Below are 25,178 nucleotides of genomic sequence, written 5' to 3' on the forward strand. Positions count from 1 at the left end.
CTTCCTCTTGAGCGTATTGTGAGGCTTTACCAGGCTTTAAAAGGCAAGAGGCCTGTTACCTGAGGAATATGGGGGAAAAGGAAAGGCGTACCAATTTGATTTTTATGCTTTTTGAAATCTAATTCAATCATTATTTCCCACTGTCATGGGCCATGTCTTAATACAATATCTAATCCTATCTGAGAACCTCTGCAAATAGTGATGAGTCTCCTATCTGGTCAGGTTTTACAAATCCCTCTATCTAGAGCCCTAAGAGAACCACAGTTCCTAGCTGAACAGGCCAAGTGCTGGGCCCACAGTCAGCCCCCTCCCATGTCAACCAGGGCAGTAATTCATTGTCTGAATGTGCTAGGTTTAAGTGTAAGCTCACTGGAGGGGAAATTTCAATAATTTAAAACAAAAACAATTTTAACAACTCTCAATTATATATCAGCACCTTTTTTAGAATTCCCAAAGTATAACATATAGTCCACAATTCATTTTCCACATGGAAAACTCATTTATGATGACAGAGATTTGAAATGCAGTTATCAGCAATGAAATGGTTATTTAGATGAAGTATTATTATTGAATATGTACTCTATTTTCTTTTAATCTATTTTATTTCTTTTCAAAGAACTCTGCCAATAAAATGCTCTCTTAACTTCCTTTAGTTAATTGAAAAGTGAGAAGAAACAAGGAGTATGTTTTACCTGTCTGTCCCAGGCAACAGACCACCTCAGGTATATAAATAGTATCTCAACACACATTTAATCCATTTCTATTCTGAATTCATATGCTCATGTGGTTAACTAAAGCTTTGCAAAGAGGTAAAAACAGACACTGTTATCTACAGAAGCATGAGGTTTGGTTAGGCTTATATGGGAAGATGAAACAAAATTTTTAAAGAACTGGTGGACCGTCAAACTAAAAATCAAATTACAAATAGTTCAGCAACCTAACCAGCAAAATGAATGAGAAATGCAAGCAGATGATACAAATTGGCGGGGTTAAGAGCAATAAAGAAGAAAAATTACATAAACTGTAAAGCAGCTTCCCAAATAAGCAAGTAAGCCTGCACTGTTGAACTTTGAGAATTTCTATTTCTTACTCTGCTTGTTTTATGTGCACTTAAATCCAATTAATGCTAATACAGGTCACTCACAATCATCAATTAGAATTGAAAGGGACTGAATTTAACTTAATGGTCCATAAACACTACCAAAGTCCACATAAAGGAAGAGAAAATAAAATCCCGAACATTTTCAATAAGAGGAAGGCCTCAGCAGCAAGGGACAGATCCAGACAGGAGGGTACCTCATTGTATTTACACCAGTCACAGCTCAAAATTTCTGCCTGATGTGCAGGAACCACAATTCTGACTCCTGTTGACTTTACATCCCAGATTCTCAGAGTCTGATCACCTGGTGAGAGATGAAGACTTGATCACTTTCCATTACACCACTTGGAAGCTTAGTGACACTGTACTCATGATGATAAATTAAGGGAAAATACACTGGTTTACTGTGAGGTTACTACCATTTATATATTACATATATATTGGTTTTGTTTGTTTTGTTTTTTTAAGACTTAGAGAAAGAGTGAAAGCCATTCCACATGAGTGGAAATGGCAGAGGGAGAATGAGAGAGAATCTCCAGCAGACTCCGCAGTGAGGTGGAAGCCCAATATGGGGCTTGATCTCATGATCCTGAGATCACTACCTGAGCCGAAACCAAAAATCGGAGGCTTGACTGACTATGCCACCCACGTGCCCCCACATACATTGATTTTAATTATAATAATGCATAGGAACTACTAAAAGTGAGGAACTACAAAAAGTCATGTGTCACGACAATGTTTATACATCTACTCAAAGCAGGAAAATCTGAATTTCACACTGAAACAAGGACAGTGATAACTATATACACACAAAAACATAGTGCATTTCTCTTGAGGACAGGAAAAAGGTCCTGAAAATCATCGGTTTCTAGTCTATAAGAAACCAAATGCTAACAATTTTACTGTTAAATGTGGGCCATCTACCAAGTCAAAATAGAGAATTTTTAATCTTTGTGTTTATGTTTACTACATTTTAACAGGCCAGCCAGAGGTATATTTCTCTCCTTGGAAAAAATTTAGGGATTATACCTTGCATTACTACAAAAATGGTTCACATTGCTTAGCTTCACAGTTACCTGATTAAATGTTTTATACGCTGTTTGCCTTTGATCTTTATAAATTAAAAGACAACAAAATGACCTGATGAATAAAACTCAGGATATATATATATGTATTAACATCACAGTAAACTAGAAACAGGTAGTGATGCTGAGAGTAAGCTGGTAGAGCTTGATGAAAGAACGTGGTCTATGGCGTGATGGCAGTCAGGGTCTGGAATTCTGTTTAGTATCTGTGTGACCCTGCACAAGTTATATAATATCTCTGAGACTGATTCCTCATTTCTAAAAAAAGCAACAGAATGCCTGCATTCAAGGTTGTACAAGCATATAGTGTAAAAAAGTTTCTGGCACTTAGCATGGTCTCTGGCACAAACAGATACATTTATATATGGTATATGATAATACTAAAATTTTAAATTATCCTTTACTTACTTACATATATTTTCCTGCATTCCCAATTCTAAATCATATTGTCATGTAGCTACAATTAGCAATTTTAGATAATGCTTTTTTTTTCTCGATTTCTTTGGAAGCTGTCTAAGAAAGATAAGCATTAACTTGTCGGGGGTAATGAAATGTAGAGGTTAAGAATGTGGGCTCCGCAGTTCTGGGGCTTAGTCCTAATCATTTGGTACCTGTTGATGTTTAATCAAGTTCCTTAACTTACCTGATTCTCAGTTTCCTTACCTGTGATAAAATATTTACCTTATCAAGTTTAAATGAGATAATATACTTGAAAAAAATAAGAAAGCATACCCATGATTAGAAGTCATTCCCACTCCTATTCAGAATGCTGTGAATATAATGGCCAATATTTATTGAGTGTTCACTTTATGCCAGATGGTGGTCTAAACATTTTGTATGCATTAACTTTTTAAAAACCATAAAAACTGAGGTAGACATTTTGATAATATAATGAGTAATTTTTATGGTAATTTACAAATGGGGAAACTAAAGATTAGAGTATCAAAACATTACAAGGAATATGGGCCAGTCCATGAAGAAGTAACTGTTATTCTAGCAACATTATCGGAGTCTCACAAAACATAATGAACAAAACAAACCTGACACAGAAGTATAAAAACCCCAAAGCTAATCTATGCTATTAAAAGGCAGGACAGTGGTCACCCCCACCCCCGGAGTGGGGTAGAATGTTCTGTTTCTTGATCTGGGGGCTACATGCACACCTGTATGTGCTCACTGTGAAAATTCTTTGCATTGTACACTTAAGATTAGGCACTATTCCACATGTGTATTATACTTTACTAAAAGATTAAGCAATTGCACTACTAAGTGATTCGAAGGGGCACATGGACCCCAGTGTTTATAGCAACAACACCTATAATAGCCAAACTACAGAAAGAGCCCAGATGTCCACAGACAGATGGATGGATAAAAAAGATGTGGGGTATATGTGTGTATCTATCTCAGCCATCAGAAAGAACGAAATCTTGCCATTTACAACAACACAGATGGAACTAGAAGGTGTTATGCTAAGCAAAATAAGTCAGGCAGAGAAAGGCAAATACCATATGATTTCACTTATATGTGGATTTAAGAAAGAAATCAGATGAACACAGGGGAAGGGAAGGAAAATAAAATAAGATAAAACAGAGAGGGAGGCAACCCATAAGAGACTCTTAGCTCTAGAAAACAAAAAATGTTGTCGGAGGGGAGGTAGGTGGGAGGATGGAATAACTGGGTGACGGACATCAAGGACGGTGGTTGATGAAATGAGCGCTGGGTTTTATATGCAACTGATGAATCACTAAATTCTACCTCTGAAATTAATAATACACTATATTAACTAAATTGAATTTAAATTAAAAAATACATGTCTATATGTATTTTTATATGACATGCATATTTACATAGGAAAAAAAGATTAAGCAAAACACCCAACAACAAAGACTGGTTGAGTGTCCACTCCACATCTCTCTGGAACAGTATTTTCGTTCCTTATCATCACAGTCAAGCAGTATTCACACACACAGAAAAACCATGGCCTAGGTTGTCCCATCTTGCAATTAACTTGAAAGATACCAGAAGAAGGGAACTGTTCTGAAGGAGCTAAGAATTCCATTTACTTGACAGTCGCTTCTGTTGCACACATTTGTCACTTCATCCTCCTCACTCTGTTTTCCAGGTAGGAGAGACAGCTTCTGGCCCAACAGTACCATGACTCACTCAACTCTGAGCCACTGGGATATCTGTACTTATGTTGGTTTTTTTTTAGTAATTGCATTTTCCAGACAACTGGCCCTTCCATTGTCAGCCAGACGTTGACCAGGGCCCTGTGATAGTGCCACCATCTTCCCTTATCAGTGGCAGGCCAGCCACTGGCAACAGAATCAGTGAGTCTCTGTGCATAGCGTGGAATAGGAAATGTTGGATGCTACCATGTCGAATTTCAACCCGCAGCAGGTAAGAGGAAGGTGAGGAGGGAGAATGAGTGTCAACACTGGATCTGACTCTGCAAAGAACTTAGCAGCAAAAGGATGCATATTGGGCCCAAATAATTGAATTGAATTGAAATGTCAGATGCTTACCAAATGTAATATGACTTTTTTCTTAGATTAGAATGAAGATTTTTTTTTTTAAACTACCGGACCCATTCATTCAGGCATGGCTATGACTTATGCAATTATATGGAGTCTGTAATAGCAGTAACTTAGTTTTCATGGTTCAAAAGAAAGTTTACTTCATATTAATGTTCTTAATGCAATGAGCTTAAATAGTCTTCCCTTCTATCTCATGTAATTTAGAAATATGAATTCTGTTCTACTAACAACTTTCATGAACTAGACAAAATGCAATGTCCTTGGAGACCTTAGAATGCTTTGGAAAGTAAATCTAGATCTAAATCTCTAAAAATTCCCCCTTTTTGGCCTGTCCTAACTTAGCCCAATGATAACAAATTTAGTTCCAGATTTGCAAATACCATCTAACTTTGAAGGTGACTCAATTCTTGGAATGACTTCAATGCTATATTCTCCTGTATTATCTTTAAAATATAAATGGCTATAAGTAGTTGGGTGACATAATTAACCATATGACTGCCTATCATGTAAGTTTCTGCCATTTGTAATATTTGTAAAAACAAATATTTCACAACTTTGGTTTCCATAACCATGAAATTTACAATTGAGATTTCTTATGCAAAGATTACGGTATATTTCATAGCAGGCTTCTGTCTGTAAGCAAGACGACAAAGTAAGAAAATTGATGAAGACCATAATACAACTCAAACAAAACTGGGTGGGGGGGTGGGACAACTAAGCCATTCTCAAACTACAGAAACCACTTCCTTTCTGAATTCAGCACTGAAACCATTCTGTGGGTTTTTAAAGAGAGATGAATATTAAGCATGCAATTCCCATTGCACCAGCAGAAATAAACTATTAGTTTGGCATCTCAAACAAAGCTATGCTGTAGATTAGAACAGCGCTTTCCAAAAGAGGCTGATCGCTAGGTTCAGCTGGGGTAATTAAAAAATGCGCCTCCCAGAGATACTTGATTCAGCAGGACTAAGATGGAGCCCAGAATCCTGTTGTTTTTTTTAAAGCTCCCCCAACAATTCCAACGGCCAGCCAGGTTTCAGGATCACTGACCTTGTATATCATCACACAACCAAGCATTCCAGATTCTACCCAGAGCAAGTTCCTCAGATGAGCACTGGTAATTCTTAAAACACAAACACATGCCACGGTCATTCAGACACTCCCCAAATATGCTCTGTTCTCGCCACCTCCCATTCCTTTGCTTCCCAGCTCTCATCTCTTAACTCTTAGTTACTGCAGTAACAGCTTGAATGCTATTTTCTCAGAGTGGAGAACTAGCTACCCTGACCAGCCAACTTTGCCAAGCTCAAGAATCCTTACCTGTGTTTCCACAGAATTCTGAGCACACACGTTAATCATAGAAGGTAACATTTATAGAGCCCTAACTCTGTGCCAGGTACTGTTCTCAGCCTTTTGTATATATTAACTCACTTAATCCTCCTCAAAACTTCCATGATATAAGTATTACCATCATCCTTGTTTTCCAAGTGAGGAATGAAGAGACGGACGTTAAGCAGCATGACCTGAAGTCAGGTAATAGTGGTGAAAGAAGAATTTCGTCTCAGACAGCGCAGCTCTAACCACTCTACTTACTATGTTACCTCTCCAGAGAACTTCACACTCCTTGCATTATCTATTGCTAGCTTGTTTTTCCATAGCATCTCCCTTTTCCACTGGATGGCGGCTCTAAGAAACAGGAACCCTATCTGTTTTCTTCCTCAATGTCTCTTCAATGGCTTTCAATGTATCTTTCAGAAAACAGTGGCCATTCACTTAATACCTGACTGACTCACTGCCAATGTCCCTCTCAACAACCAAAATTAACCTTCAATAGGTTTTCAAAATTCTAATAAGATGCTTACTTCCCATATCTTATATAATAGTAATTAAAAATATTTTAATGTTTGCTTGTGTAAGGCATTCAGCTATGTAAAAGAATACATGTGCCTGATAGGAAATGCATGAAAACAAGTCAAGAAAGTATGCAAGGAAGTTCACTTGCCTCCTAATACATTGTACACAGCTTGGTAAGCAAATTTCCTCATTTCACTTGAAATGGCAAAAGCACAGTGAGAGTTTCAGAGCATGCCCCATCCTTTACTGAACCACAAACCCTCCTCTTGTAGAGTGGAAGAAAAAACTTCAAATCTTTTCAACTTTATTAAGGAGGCTATTATTTGAAAATCATTATGAAGGAATATTTCAGGAAAATGGCAAATGCTTAATAAATAAACCTTCCAGTGAGTTTCTAAAATCATAAAAGGTGGCAAATGGCTTTCCTTTATCCAATTTTTTTAAAGTAACATTTTATACCTCACAGGTCCATATTTTGTGAAATCTCTTTGATTTAAGTGTTGGATGTGCATATAGTCTAGTGAATATAGGCCCCATAGAACCACTCCACTCCTAACTATTCATTCTTTCTATTCTTGGTGTAAGAGATGGACTACCACCCTCTTTCTCACTTCCCATTCCCAATGGCAGGTGTAAGCTGTGTAATCAACATCACATCCTCCTCTCCTAGGCACTGTGATCAAATTAGAAACATTCGCGTGGGCCATCAGATGAGAGAAAATGGAACTTTCTTAGATGTCTGAGAAGGAGTCTCACACGTTTCATACTGGCCGGGAACCAGAAAGGATAGAGGGGCTGGAGCTGCTGCCATCTTTCACATGGTGCCTGATACAAAACCAACTCAACGAATACAGAAGAGATGGCAAGAACATCCTCTAAGCCCTACGTTCAGCCATGTGTATAAATCCAGATGTAATTTTGGACATTTCAACTATGCGAGCAAATAAATTATCTTCTTAAAATGGTTTGGTTCAGAATTTCTTTGACTTTCAACCGAAGAAATCCTGGCTGATATTTATATTTATTTCTAATAGAACACATGAAGATGATGTCATTAAACAGATAACTTTTTTTTTCTATTCAACCAAATGGACATTGTGATGATAAAAGATTGTTTAAATATTACCTAGTTACAATATGCAGATAGTTAAGTTTTGTGATTATATTGCTAACTCTCTACACAATAAGCCTTTTCCTGTTATTCAGTCTCATACACTGAATATTCTGTATGCAACATCCAGACTCAATATTATGTACACCATGCTACACAAAAGGCCAATGTAAAAGCAAAAGGAGTGTGCATGACTCAGCCCAAATAAAAGGTGCTTGTTACATTTCTTCCCTTAGATTGCCAAACGGATCTTTTTTGTACTTCTTGTATCATATGGAAACCAATTTTTATTTGCTTATTCTGGGATTTCCTACATCTTGCATGGCCTACCGTAGAGTACATGTTGAATACTTGTTAAATAAATGAGTGAATTCTGACAAGTACAAAAAAAAAAGGGCTAATACACACAATTTTGCCTGACATTTAAATAAATGCAGGTGTATTAGTTCAAGATTTTGTCACCATCAGATTTTATATTTGGTCTCAGTCATAAAAAAAGCAATGATGAAAAACAAATGAAGATAATTTTAGAATCTTAAATAATAATATATATCAACAAAATTACATACAATAGTAAGGTAATGGAATTTTAAAAAAATATATCAGTAGTTCAAGGAGTTTTACTTATTAATATTTGTCCAAATATGTAAAATTATACTCATTATTAATTTCAGTTTACTATGGATGTTGCCAATTAGAGCTCGCACCAGACATGTCTTCACTGCTTCACCAGAAGGGAAGTAAGTTTCAGTTCATTTTGAAGATTGATCTATCTTATACCATTAATTCATGAAGGATTTGAAACGACTCCTTTGAAACTGTAGGATATAAGGCCAAAGGGCATCCCTACTCAAAGAAAATGATGCTAATGTCAGTCTAATTTACATCCTTAAAAGAATTTTAATTGAACTTGTACCAATACTTTTTGTATTAGGGCTTTTCACCGGTAGTAAAATTATAACCATTATGCTGAACTGTGTTCATCTTACAGAACTGATTCACTATAAGCATGAAATTCATTAGCATTTACACTAAATTGAAAGCACAAAGATGACTAACTCAAGTTATATAGGCAGGTTAAAGGGTTAGTTAATTCGAATAGCACATCAATATTGTTATCACTTACTTTAGTAAAGTAAGTTATCACTTACTTTAGTATCCACCCAGCCTTACAACTAGCTGTGCCACAGAAAAATTTTTAAAAATCCAGTAAGAAATTTAGGCATGGAAAAGGAAATGTGCCAAGGAAAAATATATTACTGGTCCCATCCCGAAAGATTTGATATCCTGGGAAAGATTTAACTCAGATTATGGACAAAACACTGTAACTCAGACAACTTAGAAATTTAGAAAATAACAGTAATAATCTTATAAGTATACTGTTCTTAATTCTAGAAAACCATGCTGTTAATTTCAACCACTGAACACTTTTTGACTTAACTGAACATCTATACACAGAATTTACTATTATTTTCTCCTACCTTAGAATCCAGGAAATTCCTTAATCTAATGGACATGTTTGTCTGTATACAATTTACCTGAAGATTTCCAGTTCTGAGTGTCTTCAACCTAATAATGCTTTAAAATTGAGGGACATTTGGTCATTTAAAATTTTTAGAATAAAGAAAATTATAAAATAAACAAAAGGAAAAGGATTTCTGTGACGTTATATTTACTATGGAACCCACTCGACCTAATTCAACAACTCAGGGCATTGACAGAGTTTAGTAGCAAGTAAGGAACAATTATCCTTCTGATTGTCTATTTGGGGGATGCTGGATAATTAAATGAGGAGACAATAGTAGACACAATCTACCTCTTCCTCTAGCTATTTTCTTCTCTCTTCCCCTAAACAACCAAACTGCACGAAAGAGCTTCCATTGCTTTATGTCCCCTCAAGACTCTTTATACAAAGCGTCAGTGAACATTTCCTGTGAGGGACCCAACATAAGTATTTTTGGCTTCAAGGGCCATTCACCTCTGCCACAGCTACTCACCTCTGCCATTATGGCACAAAAGCAGTTACAACAGACAATCTGTAAAAGGATGGCATGGCTGTGTTCCACTAAATCTCTGTTCAAAAACCTGTCAGTGGGTCATTTTGATCTGAGGGCAGTAGTGTGCCAACCTATGCTCTAGTCTAAGGTTTCTTCTGTTTAATCTTTCCTGGGGACTCCGACTTACGCCAGTGGCTTTAGTTATCATTTATGAGCCAATGACATAATTTATTCACGAGGCTAGATGTCTCAGCTCCAAACTCACCCTACTCATCAACAACTCCCTTGTACCATGATTTCAGTGTGCTCCAAAACAAAACTCAAGATCTTCTCTTTCAAACATATTTCTTACCTCAGTTATGACATTAACCACCCATCGATTTATCCTTGGCAGGAATCTAGGTGTTACTCTTTACTCATCCTTCTCTCTTCACCTCTTGTATATCTTATAAAATCATCTCTAAATACCACTCAAGTCAACCTAATTTCAGCCAGCCCTTCTGCTGCCATCCTTATCCATGCCTTCCTTCATGTCTCAGTTAATCTTCATGCATCCACTCCTGCTCACCTCCCAATTATTCTCTACACAGAGCCAGAAGGAATTTTGTTAAATGCAAGCCTAATCATATCACTCCCCTGCTTAAACCTCTTCAGTGCCTTGCCCATGTCCATAGGATAAAATCTAAAATCTTGAATCCAGTACATAAGGTGGGCACCTCCTCTATTGCCCAACCTCATTTTTACGATCTTTTCCTCTTAACCAGTGGTCTCCTGGCTCTTCTTTCAGTACCTCAAATGAACTAAGTTCTTACTTTTAGACATCCTATTCTCTCGGCCTACAGTGGCCTCTCTTTCAAACATGCCACGCAAGGCCTCCTATTTTTCACTGAGTCAACTCCTTGTCATCCTAAATGAAAGCCAAAAACATTATCAAGCAAAAAATTGACAGTTTTGACTACCAAAAAACTTAAATGCATATACAACATACATACAACATAAAATAAAATAAAATGGTTAAAAGACAAACAAAAAATTTGGAAAATATATGTAAGATACAGAAGACCAATTCCTAAATATAAAGAAGAGCTCACACATCATACAGAAAAACAACAACAAACAGTTCTCAGTAGAAAAATGGGCCAAAAACATGGACATAAGACTCACAAAGGAAAAACTGTAGTGGTCAATGAACATACAAAAAATATTCACTAACCCTAGTAATCAAATACACAAATCAAAACAAAAATTAGGTATCTTTTTCATTCATCAAATTGGAAAACATTTAAAAGATTAAAGAGGTCCATTTATTTATCATTTAAAGGTCCAAATCTTAAAATAACTATTATCTTAACATTACCAGATTCTCACTATCAGAATTAACTGACATCATCCAGACTGGGAAGGTTGTTGTTATTGTTTTGACTAATCTATAAGGTGTTGCTGCTCTATAAGAAACATTTTTGAAAGTCATTAGTGTCATACAGACTATATTTATGAATATATTCCCCCAAATGATGTAATTTAATAAATCCTCACATTGGAATACTCAGAGGCTTCGGTTTACCTTCCCACTATTTGTTCACAAAGGCAAGGTCAAAGTGACTCGAGGAGGCAGCCTAGCAGAGCACCCCTGCCTTGCCTGTGCCAATTAGTTGTTCACCTTTGTTTCATTCCTACACTTTTTACAGCTTTAACGGCACTCTGTACACTATACAAATCATCTAAAAGAAAAATGAAGTAATGTATATTAAAGTGTCAGAGATTTTAGGAAGGTATTCAGAAAATTCTTTAGCCAAGTGTCTATTGGTGGTAGATCAAATAAAAGAAACATAGTATACCTCTTTTCCTACCTTAAATTTGTGTTAATTCCATAAATTTAAGAATATAAATTCATACATAATTTATAAAATATAATTGGTGAATATTCTTTTCCATCAAATTTATTTAAAACTAGGGTCTAAAAACTCCTTCTGAATGGTTGCATGAGTCACCCAATTCAACTATAATACTGGACTAAGGCTACTAAAAAATTGCCACAATCAAAAGCTGTTTTATAATGCTTTCGGTGGGGAAAATGAATTTGGGATGAGAGATTTTCTGATTCACAGTTATTATATTATTTTCCTGTATAATTTCAACAACAACAAAAACTTTATAGCTATAAGCACATGAAACCTAACATCACTAAGCAAATTCAGCCCTTAAAGACATCTGACTTTTTACTCGGACATATTCCCCACAAACATTATTCATTTTTTAAAAAGATTTTATTTACTTGAGAGAAACAGAGAGCAAGGAGAAGGGGAGCAAAAGGAGAGGGAGAAGCAGACTCCCCACTGAGCAGGGAGCATGTCTGTGGGTCTCTATCCCAGGACCCCAAAATTATCACCTGAGCTAAAGGTAGATGCTTAACCAACTGAGCCACCCAGGTGCCCCAAACATTTTTTACTTTTGTACCATATATTCTGAAATAAGAATAAGAATTTTGGGGGCACCTGGGTGGCTCAGTGGGTTAAAGCCTCTGCCTTCGGCTCAGGTCATGATCCCAGAGTCCTGAGATGGAGCCCTGCATTGGGCTCTCTGCTCGGCAGGGAGTCTGCTTCCCACCCCCCACCCCCGCCTGCCTCTCTGCCTACTTGTGATCTCTGTCTGTCAAATAAATAAATAAAATCTTTAAAAAAAAATAAGAATTTTTATGAAGGAATACAAAAAAAGTTAACCATGGTTCTATGGAGGGGGAGGGATGAGGACTTTTTATTTGGCATCTTTCTGTGCTATTTGAATTTCCTCACTGTACATATGGTAAGTCTAGTAGAGGGATTATGTAGGATACCATTTTTGGCTTTTTTCTTTATAAATTTATATTTTTTGTAAGTTACAAAATTAGCAAGAAATAGAGAGTGATAATTTTACTTTATCATTCATCACAAATACTTGTCATTAATTAGCACATGTTACACATTTCGTAACTGTTACTCAGACTTTGCCACGTTTATTCCAATAAACAAGCCAAGGGTAATGCCATCTAAAAGAAGGAACTCAGTGGCTAATAAAAAGAACTAGATGAGTTCCCAATTTTGGAAGATTTATAACCAGTTATGATATGCCTAAGACAAACCATATTTGTTCATTAATAGTTGGAAAGTAGTCCAGGCCTGGCTAAATCTTATCTAGAGGGTGATGAAGAATGAAACCATCTAAAGAGCACAAAGGATAGTACTGTGGTCCCTTTTTCCCTCCAAAAAGCAAGTACAGAGCGCCACCTGCTGGGGAAAGCAAAGCCATCACTCACTACAAGTAAGGCTTTTTTGGTAAATTCGGAATTATTTACCTGAGGCTGAAGCAAAACAACCAGGGATGTGGGGAGACCAGATTGTGCTATAAATGACACTTTCGTGGCCTCTAAAGGTGCACAGAGACTTTCCAACAGTTGGATCCCACTACAAACAAATGAATAAATCAATTACTTAGAGGTAAATTCAAATTTATGTTTATATACATAATATATACATTACCTATGTATTTATATGTACACATGTAACAGACAGACATATCTCAAGGATTCTTTAAAGTCTATTTTCATATAAAGCAGAACAGTATTTAAGGGACCAAAATAATCAATGCTGAGCTAATGGTTAGTTTACAGCCAAAAGGTTAAAAATGTTTAAATTCTAATAAATGCTTTTTTATTAAATGCTTTTATTAAATGCTAAAATTAGTTCTATAATTGAAAAGATACAGAAGTATGTTCTAGAAAAGAAAAAAGAAAAAAAAACTCAATGAAAGTGTTATGGAAGAGATCCTTTGATTTTAAATTCAGTAATGCTGACATACCAGCTTGACAGTTTGATCCCATGAGCCAGACACCACAAGCTGTTCACCTCTGGTTTGGCTCCAATCAACACTATAGACCTAAAAACATTTTAATGTGTCATTTAGAAAGTAAAGGAGCATGAAATTCAATATTATATTTTATCTTTTTATAACACGGATACCAGTTAGAACAACTAATTCACTTCATTGAAACATCAAATGAAGTCCTACAAATCTCAACATGGTGCCTGAGAAACGGGAAGGTCATTTTGTCCGTTCTTCCAGACTTACTCCTTACAGATAAGATTCCCTTCTATTTTAACAGAATGTTACAGATGATTTCCATACCTCCTTCACTAAAACAAATCATACATATTTTTAACCTACCAACAAATCACTGTTTGCAGCACCCTGTAGAAATGTCAAAGCAGATTAGAAAGTTAGTCATCTAAAAAAGCTTGCCAGGTCGGTGTTTATCAGAAAGCATTAAAATTCAATTAATATCCCTATCTGGCCTTTCTTGGAAAAAGCTTATAGGAACCAGGTAATCCTTTCAGATCTCTTGGTAAACAGCTTTAGTTATCCAATGCTGCTATTCTAATCTATGCTTTACTGCTTTCAGTGAACCATTTCAAACGAGCTATTTGAAAACTTATGGAAATACTTTTTATTCTGTCATCTTATACAACAGATTATATACAGATCACTACTGTAAGCTAAGTTCCACAAAATATGTGCATAATTTTTCTTTATTAAAGTACTCCTGATGTGGACCTGAGTATAAATCATTACATGTGACCAGCCAGCAGATTCTTCTGAATCTTAAAAATGCTAGCTACCACATTTATGTAGGAAGCAGGAGGGTCTTCAGTTTGCTGTAGCTTAAGCATGGGTTACCTGTTCTCTGCTGCCTTGTACCATGTACCATGGTGAGCCATGTTGGAGGCTCAGTTTTAAAAATATCAGTAATATAAATCCTGTCTTTGTTTAAAACTGATATTTTTCTCATCATGGATTTTTTCAATTGGGATTTTTAAAAAATATTGCATCAAGACATTATTTGACTACTGAATTTTTGGGGTCCTCCTTAATCATGTAACTAAGGTGAGTGCCCCACCCACCCTATCCTAGTCCCGGCCCTGCTGCTATCCATATTCATGTAGGAGAGAGCATCAGCTGGAACACTGAAGAAGCCACAATCCAGCAATGGAGAGCACCTCTTAAAGAAGCAGCAAAAGCCAAAGAGCCGCTGTGGCCATCTATTATGGACGGAAGTAGTCATGGAAGTTCTTGAGAGCTAAAGAGCTTGATTTTATCCTCTAGGCCAGGGTATGGCAAATTTCTTCTGTAAAGAGCAATAATTAGGGGCTTTATGGGCCACTTCGTTTCTGTATGTCGGCCTGGGAGAGCACAAAAGTATACATAGATGACACTTAATGAGTAGGCATAGCTGTGTCCCAATAAAACTTTATTTACAAATCAGAGAGCACACTAGGTTGGCCGCATCTCATGAGTAGCAGTCTGCTAGCCCTGCCACTCCTGCTCTAGGCTGATGTGAACAGTCAAAAATAACCACAATAGGGGCATCTGGGTGGCTCAGTGGGTTAAGCCTCTGCCTTCGGCTCAGGTCATGATTTCAGGGTCCTGGGATCAAGCCCCACAGCAGGCTCTCTGCTGCTGTCAGCAGGGAGCCTGCTTCCCCTCCTCTCTCTCTGCCTGCCTCTCTGCCTACTTGTGATCTCTCTGTCAAATAAATAATAAAATCTTAAAAAAAAAAAAGCCACAATAGCAAACATTTATTGAGCACCTACGATGTGCCAGATACTGTCATAAGGATTTTACATGTTTTATCTCATTAATCTTCACCTCTATGAAGTAGATACTGTGCTAAAACCCAAGAAATTTAAATAAATTGTCAAAATTCCTAAAGCTAGTAAGTTGCAGGGCTGAATTCTGAACCTCAGCAGCCTCACTGCAGAACCCACTCTTAATCACGACACCAGGCTGTCTCTACATCATGCTACTTGAGGGCACTGTGGAATTGGAATGACCTTGGGCTGCAATATCAAAGAAATAAAAGTTTCCCTTCCTTGGCGATTTACTGGTATCACCCTTCATTAGAGTCCAGATTGATTCCATTTTGTTTTCATGAATTATCCAAATCCAAGGACTTAAAGCCCCTGTGAGTTTAATGAACTCCTGTTCATCCGTCAAGTCTTGGCCCTATTACATCCTTTATGAAACAAGCTTCCCCTCGATAAAACCCTCGATGACTAAAATGCTTCTTTCCGTGCATTCTGTCAGCATCTTGTACCTACTTATAATTTTACATTTACCATATTTTACTACAATTTGTGTTAAATACCTGCTAGATTCTGGAAGATCCACCATGTGAGCAAAACCATCCTATATGTCTACATCCTTTGCAATATAAGCATTCAATAAATGGGAGTTAAGTAATTTATCCAATGAAATTTACCTTTACAATCTGTATCACTAAGTAGTTATAAAGAGCTATTGTTTTCATTTCAGAGGATAAAAACAGATATAACTAAAAACTAAGATCAAAACCTCAGATTCCACTGCCTCTACACGTGTCCAGCATGATACAGGATTTGACACCTTCTGACTTCTCACCTTTTAAAACTGTGAGAGCCCCCCACAGGCTCGGAGAGAACCAGCCCTAGTGAGAACAAAGGACAGGAGGTAAAAGAACTATGGCAGTGTGCCATCAGTCCCACAACAAAGTGCAAGCAATAGGAGTAGGACAAAACTAAGGACAGGACGCACATGGTGATCTTAAAAATGGGACAACAGAGAAGGAAATAAAGGCAACTCAAATATTTTATGGGTTTTACTGTGTTTACAATTTAGGATATGGGTAAGTGACTAACAGTACAAGCCAGGATATTGTTTTAAAACAAAACAAAACAAAACTATAGACATAAGTATAAAATGGCACTGGGATGGAAAATTCAGCTTGATGCCCAGAAGAGAGGATCTAAGCAGGGCCTTGAGGCCTAGCTAAAATGTCAGTAGCAGAAAGTAGAAATGAAAACAGTGATCATAAACTCCCCCAAAGACATACAAGGGCATGGATAGCACCCAAGGGATTAGGACTAGAGAACACTGCAGGATAGCACCAAGGTTTTGTGCCTGGGGACTGTTGGTGGTGGTGGCATTAATAAAATGGGAAGACTGGAGGAAAGAAGATAACGTGTAATTTTAGACATAACTGACTTTGAAGTGACAGCAAGATAGTAAAGTGGAAATGTCTAGTGGGAACAGGGTTTGGGCACTGACCTCAGGCTCTGAAAAAAAGTTTACAGCCAGGGAAATGTCAGGGAGACAGTCAAAAAATTATGAGTAGATTCCATTATCCCAACTTCAAGTTACTTCACTAGTCCATTCAACCAGTATTTACTGAGCACCTATTATTACATACAAGGCACAGGGGAAAGAAGGGTACAATGTTAGACAAGCCCGATAAAGTCCCCAGCCTCAAGGATTATAGACAGGCTATAAGTAAACAGTTTCAGATCGTGATTTTAAAGAAAAGCTAGAGTACAACAAAACCAAGGAAGGAGACTGGGAAACAAGAGGGAAGGAGTCACTTCTTGATAGAGTGGCAAGGGAAGATGCCACTGAGCAGAGGCCTGAGTGTAGCAAAGACAGAACTCTGCAGGTTAGAGAGAAAAGACTTTGGCAGAAGAACAGGAAAAGACCCTGAAGCAGGAAATGGGCTTATCCCATTTGAAGAACAGAAAGATCAAACAGGAGGGACAAGATCCCCAAGGACCATGGTTACAAGTTCGTATATAATTTCTCTTAAGAGCCTACAGCCATCAAGCCTACTCTAGCTACCACCTAGACTGTAGGCAGCATCCTTCCACAAGCCTCCCCATCTCTCCTTGCTTACCTCCAATCCATGATCTGCACTGCATAAAAACACACATATCATTCCCCTGTAGGAAGCCCTTCAACAGTTTCATACTATGGGTTTCCTGCAACTTACCATCTTCACTCAACACTGAAGTGCTGCTGCTTATTACACAAAGGTCAAAACCATGCAAAACTATAAATGGTTTAGGGATGCATACATGTGCAGTAAAACGAAAAAGAAAAGCAAAGAAAACAGAGACAGAAATTCAGAATTAGTGGTTACTCCTGGGAAGAAGGGAGTAAAGATGAAAGGAGGGAGAACTATAGAATCAGAAAAAAAAAAAAAAAAGTAGCTAGAAGATAGCATCTGTAAGCAGTGGTTCCAATAGTATAAGGAATGTTTTATTTTTAAGTCAGATGATGAATATGCAAGCATACATTTTACAGCTTACATATATTTCATACGCATGAAATATATCATAAAAATCTTCAGTGTCTTTCTACTAATTTGAGCTTAACAGCCAAGGCGCCAACTGTTCCAGGCATGCAGGCTCAAGCCCTCCCCTTCTAGCCTGCACTTTCCTTTGCCTCCAACACGATTCCTCTGGCATCTCCATCTGAACAGTTAATTCCAACTCGCCCTGTAGACCTAAGGGTGCACTTGTGGTCCCTTCCCCAGACAAGATCCTTCCTCTTACTGTACTCCATACATTCCAGCACTTATCACATTATCAAGGAGATAACCAGCAGCTCCACCCCCCACCACCCCACCCCTGCCCCAGAGGGTTCAGGCTCAAACAGGGCAAGGAGGACCACGTCTGACTTGTTCATCTTCCCCGCTAGGCTCTACACCGTCCCTTGCACACTGTAGGCTTAATGGAAGTTTCTGGAATGGATGAAGGGACAGAGAAACAAATAAGAACGAAGAGCACATCTCACATTAGTCCAGGCTTCTACCCTTTCCCTATTCCCAATTCCCCCCTCCACTCCTGCTCAAACAGTGCACATGGCTTGATGGTTAGATTAAGGATAAAAAAGAAGAGGGGTATGCAGTTATGCTTTAAAACCAGGGTCCCCTAAAGGCCTACGTTATGTAATTACTCTTGGCAGTGGTGAGAAAATTAGTTGAGAAACTGCAAAAAGAAAAAAAAAACACCCTGAAAAATACTTTGTGTTGCTTTATGAAATCTGAACTTCATCAAAACCACTGTTTGAGAGGACAAATTTTATTACTGAAACCAATTCCCAAAGAGCTCATTTTTAATCTGCTGTATAGCATTGCCCTTTTTAAGTTGGTCTATTTAATTAAAAATCATCAAATAGAAACTATGTCCAGAATGTTCATACTTATCTGTATCAATACAAAGGAAAGGGACACTGACTTTTAATTACTGAGCGATTAGAAAAGGATACATATTTCTTTTAATGTGAAACAAGTTTTTAAAATTTATCATTATAAAAATTTTTAAATGCACATAAAAGAAAAAATATCATAATAAATCCCCAGGTATCCATCACATATTTTCCAAAATCATCAACATTTTGCCACCTTGTTTCATCTGTCCCGTTAACGATTGCTGGAGTATTTTAACATCAGACCACTTCACTCATAATTAAGCAGGTAAGGATGTTTTTCTTTCTTATAGAAGCACAAGGCTATTTTCACCTAAAAAGATGAATAACAGTTCCTTAATATCATTCAAAACTCAGTCCACATTCTTATTTTCCCAAGTGTCTCAAAAATGTCTTTTTACAGTTGGTTTATTTGAACCAGAAACCAAACAAAATCCACATTTTACATTCAGTTGTTATGTTCCTAATCTAGGAAAGTCCTCCTCTCCCACCTTGCTTTTCCTACCCACCCTTCCCATGACATTTATAATTATTGAAGACACAAAGTTAAGGTCCTGTAGAATCTTCTACACTCTGGATTTGGCTGTTTCCTCATAGTGTTACCATACTCCTTCACCCTTCCCATTCCTTTAAGCTGGAAGTAAGGTCTAGAGGCTTGATTACATTCAGTTCAATCTTTTTTTTAGCTTCCTTTTGTATTAGGTGTATAATTGCTGGTTTACCCATTTTTAGTGATCCTGAAACTATTCAGAAGATGGAGCAATGTTAAATTAATGTTTCAGCATCCATAGACAACCTTTGTCTACAGTCATTACTTCATTTGAGGAAACTCAATGGTGGGCTTTCTAATTATGCTATTCCTTCTGTAATTATTAGCCAGAATTCTGTTAGGAGAAATTTTCCACATCAAGCATCTGATTATTCCACAATAAAATTCATTTAGGAAAGCCAAATAAGTGCCTTGATTCTTTATCTTAACAATTTTCAGAATGAGTCCACTGTCCTAGGAATCTTCAATGGTGACCTACTGGTTGTTTCTTAATGATTATAACTCCATGCAATGGGTGGAAATATCCATGTAAGTGTATCGTCTCTCTACACATTGTCTCTTCTAAACTTTTGATGTTCATTCCATTGGCCTTTCACAGTTTTCTGACACAAGAGGATGTCTTAGATTCATCTTGTATGTTTCCTCTCAGTCCTGGAATCAACAATCTCTGCAAAGATCCCAGTTCCTTGGTATTCAGAGGCAGTAAGCTGGGCACTAGGGATATTCACTGTGACTGAGTTGTCACTGCTTTTTGGTCTTTATAGTCCAAAGAACCAGGACATACGTACTTTTCTAAACAGAGAAAAATAAATGAGTCTGTACAGATATGTCTCAATTTTAAAATAAAATCTCTTTTTAACTTATTTATTCTCATCATTTTCTCTTACTTAAAAAGCTTTGGTTTCTAATAACATGTTTACTGTTATGCTTTAACCTACAATTTGAGTTTTTTTTTAATTTAAATAATTGGCCAACATACAGTACATTATTAGTTTCAGCTGTAGAGTTCTATAATTCATCAGTTGCATATAACACCTGCTGCTCATCAAATCACATCACACTCTTCTTAATGCCCATCACCCATTTACCCCTTTCCCTACCCACCTCCCCTCCAGCAACCCTCAGTTCTTTAGAGTGAAGAGTCTCTCACGGTTTGCCCCTCTGATTACTTCCCATTCAGTTTTCCCTCTTTTCCCGTATGTCCTCTGTGCTGTTTCTTACATTCCACATATGAATGAAATATGATAATTGTCTTTCTATAATAAAGAGTTTCAAAATAACAATACTGACCTTTCTGAATACAGTTTACAACTTCTTTGCAATTCTTTTTGTCTATCAGACGTATCTCATTTGGTTATGGACAATCACAATACCGTATTTTAAAAGTAACTAGAAATAATTATTTTCAATACCTAATTATGATGCCAATTTGATATACCACTAGATTAATTTGTTTCTGTTTGTTTTCAATTTTTAGCACTTGCTTTTTTCTATTTTAATTAAATGGTGTTTTTAATTTTGTAAAATATTTCAACTGTTCCAAGACCAAAAGTATAATACAAATTATATTGGAGAAATTATCCATCCTTGTCCCCTCTCCCCTGATTATTTCTTCCCCACACCCTTTAAAGGTAACCATTTTTATTAGCTTTTGGATTATCTTCCCACTGTTTCTTTTTGAAATATATACAGACATAATTATATATATATATATATACACACATATATACAAATATATATACACATATATATTCATGTATATATAAAATATATATATAATTCCTCCCTGTCTCACATAAAATGTAATTCTAAATATACTTAAATAGCTCTGCCAATAATTCCATAGGATAACTTCACTGGATATAAGATCATAGCTAAACTAAAAAAAAACTTCTAGTTTCACATGATACAAAATTATCAAATAAGACTGTACATATGTTTCCTACATATGTTTCCTTCCAGATCTAAAGTAGGAGGCATGGGGTTCTAATTTCTAGACATGATTCACTCACCAACCTACTTTGGAGACAAGCACAGAGTTTGAGACCCACAATGAGTATATGACAGGAGACTACAGATAGAGTGGTAGTAGTCATGCATGAAACTCATTCTTGACCCAAAAATATTCCATTACAGTATCCATCTATTTAAATCTATCACTTCCTCTTCTTTAAAAACAAAAAAAGTTTTAAAGCTTTGAGTTCACCCCTTTGTAAAGCAAATCAAATCATGCTTTTTATTAAATATTTGTTAAAATCTACATTTTGAATCTACAACCCTCAAAATATTAAGCAATATACTTATTAAGGTCATGAGAACGGAATGCCTACTGAGTTAAAGCAGTGGCTTCCAAACATCGCTGCACGCTGGAATCATCTGGAAATCTACATAAAGCTTGGTTCCAGCCCCCAGACATTGAGACCTGGGTATGAAGATTTTTTAAAGGCCCTTATGTGATTCTAGTAGGTTAGAATCCAACACATACACTCTAGGCTCCAGTCACACCAGGGGACCTACGGAGTGCCCGAGCATGTCCTGCTCTTTCACAGATCTGCACCTGTGCAGATGCTTCTCTCTACCAGACATGCCCTCTTCCCTTCCACTGCTGCCAGTGGATTTCTACTAATTGTCCAAGACTCAGCTCAAATGGCATCTCTCTTGTGCCCTCTCTGTACCTTCTAGACACTTCTTTTTCAATATGATCACACTGAATTAAATGGTTTGCTTGAATGTAGAGAACTACTACCATAAATTAGCACCTGAGTCTTATTTATATTTGCATCTTCAATGACTAGCATATGGCTGGTCCATAACATGTGCAACCAGTATGGACAGATCTAGCTGCTTCTTTTTTTGAGAGAGAGAAAGAGAAGGAGAGGTGGGGCGGGGGGGAAATCTTTTTTTTTTTTTTTTTTTTTTTTTTTTTCAAGAGAGGGAATGTGAACAGGGGGAGGGGGAAAGGAAGAGAGAGAATCTTAGGTAGGCTCCACACCCAGTACAGAGCCTGATGTGGGGCTTGATCTCACAATCCTGAGATCATAACCTGAGCCAAAACCAAGAGTCAGATACTCAACTTACTGACCCACCCAGGTGCCTCCAGACCTGGCTTTTTAAATACAATTAAAACGTTAAGATATTAAACAAAACAAACAAACAAAAAAAGTGAATGCTTTAGCAACATAAGGATTACAAAGTGAAGGATATCTATCACATTCGATTTGTAGTAAAATCCAGAAAGACTCAACAGATACATGATTGGAAACTAGTTTTCTCCATAATCACAATATTTGGGGGGAAGCTTTACACCTATTTTAAATGGTAATAAAAATCTTACTGCAGTAACCTACTCCAGAATTTAAGTGACTAAATACCCACAAGGAAATACATCAAGTCTAATTGTGTCCTGGAAGAAAGGAAGAGAGGAGGAAATGAAGGAGGGGAAAGAAAAGAGATCTCTTTAGCTGAGAAGTCTGTTACACAGTTAAACATAAATGCAATTTCTAAAGGGAACAAATTAGTGTTAAATGCATGACTCACTGTCAGTCTGCATTAATATATTTATGGGCATCCATCATTATAAACTTTTCAGCTTCTATTGTATCAAAGTAGTAAATCATTGATTTTTTAAAGTAAGCAGGTCTTAACCATATAGCACATCTTTACTACAAAACGTATAGTTAAATACATTCTCTACCCAATGAGATACTAAGAGTTGCATACTTACTTCAAAGATAAGTTTTCATAAGCAAAAACTTTAAGTAGATCAAATCTTTTAAAAAAAATTCAGCAAACTGATAAGATTACTATTTGACAATGAAGACAAATGTTAACTATTTTTTAAAACTGTAATAAGTACACGGGAAACTAGATACATTAAACATTAAGCTGAGTCAATGTCGCCTTGAAAGTCATTCCTGTCAATGGCACCATGTTGAAAATCATGAAGTACAGAAACAAAATTCTCAGTTCACCCTTTCTTCTTGCTAGATCGTTTTTAAATTTTCCTATTCTTCCACTGCTATATACTCAGCCAGGCTAAGCCACAGGCATTTAATGGGCTCAAAAGACATAATGGCCTCTGCGGACAGCAGTTAAACAATGGAGAGAAGAATCGGATTCTTGCTCTGATGCTAAGTTTAGAAGCCATGCACACAGATAATGTCCGTGTTTTTCTTTCTTTCCATTTCACCAAGCACTTCATTCCTCAGGCCTAAAATATATCTAGGTCCCAGGTCTTGGATTTCTCCTTTTCATTTCAGCACCTTCTCATCTGATTATCTGAAATTGATTAGACATTTTCTCAGTAATCAAGTGATGAAATGGGTAAGTGCAGGTTTCCTAACTTGTTCTCTATCTCTCTAACCTTAGTATAATAAGATATAATTATATAGAGTAATAATAGCCCATATTTGTTTATAGTGTTGGTTCTGTTCTAAGTACTTACAACAACCTATGACATAGACTACTCTTATCCTCAGTTTGCAAATGAAGAAAGCTTTAGGAGAAATAAGTAACTTGCCCAGGGTCCCACAGCAGATAAGTTACAGAGTCAGGATTCAACCCAAAATTGACTGAAACCAGGCTGCTCATCCTTATTCTATTACCCACGGGGAAAAAACGACCCATTGTTTGCTATTCTTGAACATGTTGGGGGAGGGGGGGAATAAAAGGAAATCGGCTATGCTTGTTCACTTATTTATTTAACAAATATTTATTAGCTCCTCAAAACTCTCACTTGCCCTTACATCCTTTTAAGTCTTTCTGAGTATCTATTATAGAGACATGCTTTGAATATATGCTGTATGTCTCCTCCTTAACGAAAAAAATGCCAAATATTTGGTATTATGATACTAAGCCTTAAGTTATCACCAGAAATTCTTTCTCTTCACAGTCTTTCACAGTCTTTAACAGTCTTACAGAGGGTATCCTACAGTTTCTTTATTCATCATGCTGCTTGGCATACTTTGATTTTTACTAATGAATGTGAGAAGGACAAGTATATTGTAGTGGGGCCAATCCCCCTTTCGTCCTTGCTCACAGAATCCTAATTTTGTCCTTCAGGGAGAAAGCTCTATCCCTTCCTCATCCCTGGGCCAAATCTTGTTTAGGTGAAGGAAGGAATGGCTGCTTGTCTCCTCATAAGTGACACGATTAGGACTGGGCAGACTATGCTCTTCTAGCTACATAGATGTGAAGAAGGGTGACTGCTGGAGAACTTTGAGGAAGCTTTTCCTCAAAAAAGTCCCAAGACAGGGACATTCACTTTTTTTGCCCTTTGACCTCGAAAGGTGATAAGATGATAGTTGCAACTATAAGCAGCATAAGGAGAAAAGAATACCCACTGAGGATAACAGTGCAAAAGGCAAGGACAACTTGGGTATCTGATGGCATTGTCAAGCCTGAATAACCAAGCCAGCACCCATTCCACCTCCACATACTTGGTTGTGTGAGATAATAAACTCTGATTGTTGGACCTGCTTTTAGTTGTAGTCTCCATTACACAGACAGCCGAGGCACACTAACTGATGTAAGCACTTATCAAAAATTGCACCTGAAAAGATATTAAGGGGGAAAAAAGCCTGAAAGAAAAAAGAAACGAAAAACCCGAAAGGTATCTTCAGCTCAAAAAACACCCAGTTACATCATTATAGAATGATATAAACCTGACTTCATAGCAGTTCAAATAGCAGAGATGAAGGTGCCTTACCAGTGGATTCAAAATAACCCAACACTATTACAGGGCCGAGAAATGGACAGGAAGCCAGGTTAGGTACTATTAGAGCCAGAGGCTTAAGATTATGGTGGCAAAGTCTTAAAAAGCTAAGCACTGCTCATAAATAATGTAATAATGTAGGCAATGTCAGAAATGACTGTGAAAAAGGGAAATATATGAAGGA

At 37.0% G+C, this 25,178-nt stretch overlaps 1 protein-coding gene across 2 annotated transcripts in view; it reads right to left on the reverse strand.

The window, feature by feature from the left end:
- PEX7 (peroxisomal biogenesis factor 7) overlaps positions 1 to 25,178 on the reverse strand; it is a 98,951-nt gene that overhangs the window by 68,707 nt on the left and 5,066 nt on the right. Inside the window, exons 4-6 of one of the 2 annotated variants that reach the window (XM_046004092.1) lie at positions 13,518 to 13,595; positions 13,015 to 13,123; positions 1,297 to 1,403 (exon numbers count right to left, since the gene is read on the reverse strand). In XM_046004092.1, the coding sequence (XP_045860048.1) occupies positions 1,297 to 1,403; positions 13,015 to 13,123; positions 13,518 to 13,595 (294 nt within the window). The remainder of the gene's footprint in view (positions 1 to 1,296; positions 1,404 to 13,014; positions 13,124 to 13,517; positions 13,596 to 25,178) is intronic. The other variant, XM_046004093.1, reaches the window with a different exon arrangement.

The sequence above is a fragment of the Meles meles genome, chromosome 5 (genome assembly GCF_922984935.1).
Source record: "Meles meles chromosome 5, mMelMel3.1 paternal haplotype, whole genome shotgun sequence".
Taxonomy (NCBI): Eukaryota; Metazoa; Chordata; class Mammalia; order Carnivora; family Mustelidae; genus Meles; species Meles meles.